At 35.3% G+C, this 4,873-nt stretch overlaps 1 protein-coding gene across 2 annotated transcripts; it reads right to left on the bottom strand.

Moving 5' to 3' along the window:
- Positions 1-1,871: 1,871 nt before the first annotated feature.
- Positions 1,872-4,521, bottom strand: LOC107639199 (nifU-like protein 3, chloroplastic). 2 transcript variants are annotated; one of them, XM_088483013.1, is made up of 5 exons: positions 4,272-4,503; positions 3,998-4,118; positions 3,195-3,493; positions 2,877-3,069; positions 1,872-2,229 (listed from the first exon to the last, which is right to left on the bottom strand). In XM_088483013.1, exons 1-4 carry the CDS (start codon positions 4,326-4,328, stop codon positions 2,878-2,880), a joined length of 669 nt encoding a protein of 222 aa, XP_088339139.1. In that variant the 5' UTR covers positions 4,329-4,503; the 3' UTR covers positions 1,872-2,229; position 2,877. The 2 variants fall into 2 exon arrangements, with proteins under 2 accessions (XP_088339139.1, XP_016198140.1); XM_016342654.3 differs by lacking the exon at positions 1,872-2,229 and having other exon boundaries at positions 2,713-3,069; positions 4,272-4,521.
- Between the last annotated feature and the right edge of the window lie 352 nt (positions 4,522-4,873).

The following is a 4,873-nucleotide window of genomic DNA, read 5'->3' on the forward strand; positions in this document are numbered from 1 at the left end:
AATTTTGGTTTGTTTACTAAACTGAATTTTGTTGTTTGTTGAATAATTGTGAATAATTTTGAATAATTTTGGATGTTGTTTGTTTACTGAACTGATTTCGCTCTTCCTTTTCTTCCTGTTGGCGCTCTCCCTCTTCCGTTTCTCTTCTCCTTCCCATTCACTCTCGCCTCCAATCCAGTAACTATCTAACTAACTACTCTCCAATTTTGTTCCACTTATTTATTTATTATCATAATTTGATTGCATGATTGTACTCTGATATTATTTAATTGAAGCTAGAACTATGCTTTTGGATTGTTCAGATTCTTAATTTGATATGGGATTAGGTGAAATTTGTGTTAATTTTTTGCCTTTATTCTATTTGCTACTGCAGCTTCTGCAAATGGAGATATTGGGGTTGAATTACCTGGTGATCAGGCAGAGATTATATTCATGGGGACTGGAACTAGTGAAGGGATACCTAGAGTTAGCTGCTTGACTAATCCTCTGAAAAAATGTTTGGTACAATGAAGAAAAAATAATCTTTGTGGAAAAAATAATTAAGATTTTGTTGCAATGGAAGTGAATGTTTAGGGTTTTGTTAAGATTTCTATATTTCATGATTGTTGTAGGTATGTTCAAACTTCAAAGGCTGCTCAGCCGGGCAATAAGAATAGGAGACTTAAACATATAAAGACTGCTCAGCCGGGCAAATTGGTAAAATATTTTTTAACATATAAAGACTTGCTGGAACACGTACTGGATTACAGTAAGCAGACAATAGATGATTTAGTTAAATTGTTTGGGATATTTTGATACAGCAATGAATCATATTAAAACTTTAGACCTATGCAGGTAGTAATTAGAATAAATGAGGTAACGGTTGAGAACTTAGGTTGGGAATATAAGGTGCTCCCAATGGCCTTTAGGGACATGTAATTACAACTTTAAGGTTTATATTAGACTATAATTATGTTTTAATGTGTTTATTTATATTTTATTTATTATTTTATTAAAAAACAGTTTTTTCGGTTCAACTACGGTCGAACCGGTTGAACCTATGAACCAGTGAACCGGTAGCTAGAACGGTTCGATGACCGGTTCGATTTTCAGAACCTTGATAAAAACAAGGGTTGTACATATAAAAGTACCCCCAGTCTCCTCTCCGCTCACAAATCCTCTCCTCACTAGTACAGGGAAGGAATTCGACGGCAATACCAGAGTCGTCCTTAGTCAATTTCAGGCTATGAAGCTCGTGAAATAACTCGAAATTTGAATACAAAGAAGCACGCGTCGTAACATCATCGTGCACCCAGAGATAAGGATTATCTTTCTTAACCTCAACCACCTTCAGCTTCTCTTTTGCCTTTTCTTTTTCCATTGTACCTTTTCTAACTATGATAGAAAACAACGAAGAAGAGGAAGAAACAAAAGTAGGAAAAAGCTAACTTTTGGAAGTCATTTCGATCGTCAATTCAGATAAGAGTAAAAAAGGGCTTTTTAGAAGATTTCCAAAAGAACAAAGCAGTAACCAAATGCTATTACAACCCACTAAGTGGGAAGACCAAGATATTAACTTTTGATATGCCCTAGGACAAAACAGTTCAAATGCGGTCAATAAAGAATTAATTGTAGCACATTTCTCAGGACAAGAAAAGGTTTTTTGAAACTAAAATTAATTATCACTTATTTTTATTTTTATTTTTTCTTCATGTTTTAATTTTTTAATAGAGCAAGCTTGAAAACGCGCCGTTGAGCTTGGGGGCTACTAGACTCAACAGAGCAAACCGAGCTATAAGTCGTATAAAAGCTCAACTTGCTAATAAATAGATAGATAGGCAAGTCAAGTTTGGGAACTATGTATCATACCCTATAACTCGGAAGTAAGGACTTATACCTCGGCTACGTCAGGTAATTCGAAATTGCAGATAAACATGACCTTATCACATAAATAGTACTCCCCAAGAATCTCGGCTGGGGCCGAGATCCGCTCAACAAGCCCCTGAACAGTTCAAACCCTAAAAGCTTATAAAACGGCAACAACATCAATAGTCTAACACACAAGTCATATAGTAACAACTTTATTATATACATAAATTTTAAGAGATTTTCTACTGACTTGAGTGTCAGAATCCTTTTTGCAGGTACCACGCTTGGGTCCGTTTTCAATGAGGATACTTCAAACGACGAGTAAAGTCATCTCTTGCCGTCAACATTCCGGATCCGACATATAGCGCGAAGAAGAATATCCTTACCAGAACAGTAGTCATTCAATCAAAATTAAACTCTTTTGTTGAACTGAATATATCTCTATTTTATTTTTTAAATCATAAACAATCTACCCTTTTATGCCACTGAAATGAATTAATATCATTCGTCAAAATAAAAAAAGAATTGAGATCAGATATTTGGAAACCACACCTTGTCATTGATATTAACATAGAACCATCGTGTATTATGAACCCCTCAAAAGCTGTATACATTTTACCAATTACCAAATTTTCAGTGTGCTTTGCAACATTATTGCAAGGTTCTTTAACTAGAATCTATATTTATAAATTATTTTCCTTGACCCCATAAAATCATTTCTAATTCTTATTTTGAGAAGTTACATCAATTATCTAGAAGACTTTCTTTAGTTTGGTTGTCTTGAAGTGAACTGTGTTTCATTTTACGTATAAATCAAATGTCATATGTGAATTTAAATTCTGCATGTTACTCACACAGTCACACTTGCATAAATCTTATGATGTAAATTGAGGCTAACATTAATTCATATATGATTTTGACACTAGTTCTTTTCCAAAACAGAAATTTACATGCTCTTTGTATGAATTAGTTTCATTTTGATCTTGTAACAAAAATTCAAAGTATACAAGACCTTGTATGTTCCTTACATCAGTCTATTAGCTGCACAGCTCCAATAGAAGGTATCTTGTCTCTCAACTTTTGCGTTAGCGCCACGCGAACCGTCATAACTCCGGCCGCCGGTCCACTTAGCCGAACTTTGACAACATAATCATCGATCTTAACAAGCTCTAATATTCCTCCCCCAGTGCCAACAAGGTATGGCCTAATTTCAGAAAGAACCTGAAAAATAAATAATATCATAGACTAAGTATTTTTCATCATGAAAAACTCTTTAGAACTTGTTAGCCCTATGATTCAATGAGTACGCAAATTCTATAAATGACGCAAGAAATTTAGTTTCATACACTCTCAACATTTTGCTCTGTTAACTCGAGGCCAGTCTCAGCGTCCACAATCTGCTCCACTGCCATGATTTCTGGAATCTTATCGCGAAGGCGAGTCTCAATTCCCATCTTTAATGTCATGGCCGAGCTAGGACACGAGCCACATGCTCCTTGAAGCTTGAGGACGACGACAAGGCCATCTATCTCATGCAAAGCCACATTCCCTCCATCAGCCATCAAGCCAGGTCTAACCTCATCCAAAACCTTCTCCACATTCTCTTCTGTCAATGGCAGCACACAGCTTGGGGATACAACTCTTCCTATAACATTCAATTGTGAATCAACTCAATCAACTATATACTTTTTTTTTATAACACATTCTTTATACACCATGTAAACATTAGTCCTTGTTGATACAACCTCTTGAATTCAAATATTATTTTATCTATGATTAGCAAATTGAATTACTAATTTGGTGGTACTAAGTATTTGTGCAAAAGACAAGAATTTAAGTTCAAATATTTTACTCGCTCATCATATGTACATGTATTTTTATGTACATTCACATTATATATTAAGGGTGCGAGTTGGATGGTAGGGTATGCTCGATACCTGAACCCGATCCTACCCATAGATACAGGTTCTGCAGCTAGCCCTATTGATTTACAAAGGGATAAATCGCTTATCTATAAGCTAATCAAGTAATTAACCCTCTAATAACCTCTAATGGGTCTAGTGTATTAGTAAATTTAATCCAATAAATGGTGTTCAAATTGATGAATTAGTTAGAAGAATGCATTGACATGAAAAGAGAGTAGTAGCACCTGCTTTGTTTCGTGGAGAACGGGATGATATAAGTCCAAAATATTGTTTGATGTCCATTTGGTGACCTCTGACAAAAATACTCTCACTTGAAGAAAATCCTCTGCCATTTGAAACTCGATTCTGAAAATAAAATTAAGAAAAAAAATAGGTGCAAAATTTTGAGTCACATAAACACAACAAACATAGCAATACAATCCACCTAAGAATTTTGTAAAGATGGCATAATTCAATGAATAGAATTCCTTAATTTCTCAGAAGAAAGAAACAAAGTACCTTAAGGAAACAACACGGGTTAAAGAATAATAATGTATGATGAGTTGCACAAAGCATTGCAACCAGTAAAAGCTACCATAAGATTATGGTAACATAAAATTGTCTCATCTTCTTGTTTTGAATGGAGTTGAAGGAGTTAGTTTAAGCTCTTATGTTTTTGCAGCAGCAGTGGCCTTTGGATGGTTGATACTGGTACGCAGCAATTGATTGGTTCAAGTTTATTTTGTTTCTGATGACGCTCCATGATGATAATGAAAAGTGAAATAAAATAAAATAAAATAAAATTAAAATGTGGCCAAGTTTTTTTTTTTTTTTGGACATAAATGTGGGCAAGTTTGTGGACAGAACTCAAACACACATATGGTTGTTAAGATTGGATAATCCATGTGCTATGATTCAAACCCAAGTTTTATGCCCAAAAGCATTACAATTCATCTTGCCAAAAATACAGGGTGCTCAAAAACATGGGGAGGTTTCTATTTTTTGCTAAAGTACATTGGGGCATAGTTAGGGATGTCAACAGGGCAGGGCAGGGCGGGGGCGGAGAATGCCTCCCTGCTCTCCATCTCCGTCCCCAGATTTACTCCCTATCCCCGTCCCCA

The sequence above is a fragment of the Arachis ipaensis genome, chromosome B4, assembly GCF_059453495.1.
Source record: "Arachis ipaensis isolate K30076 ecotype BB chromosome B4, ASM5945349v1, whole genome shotgun sequence".
Classification (NCBI taxonomy): domain Eukaryota; kingdom Viridiplantae; phylum Streptophyta; class Magnoliopsida; order Fabales; family Fabaceae; genus Arachis; species Arachis ipaensis.

Excerpts from the sequence above, each read along its gene's own strand:
- LOC107639199 (XM_088483013.1), bottom strand. The coding sequence starts at position 4,328 with ATGCTTTGTGCAACTCATCATACATTATTATTCTTTAACCCGTGTTGT. Across the intron at positions 4,119-4,271 it reads ACCCGTGTTGTTTCCTTAAG|AATCGAGTTTCAAATGGCAG; the intron begins GTACTTTGTTTC and ends TTTTATTTTCAG. Across the intron at positions 3,070-3,194 it reads CAGAGCAAAATGTTGAGAGT|GTTCTTTCTGAAATTAGGCC; the intron begins GTATGAAACTAA and ends TTTATTTTTCAG.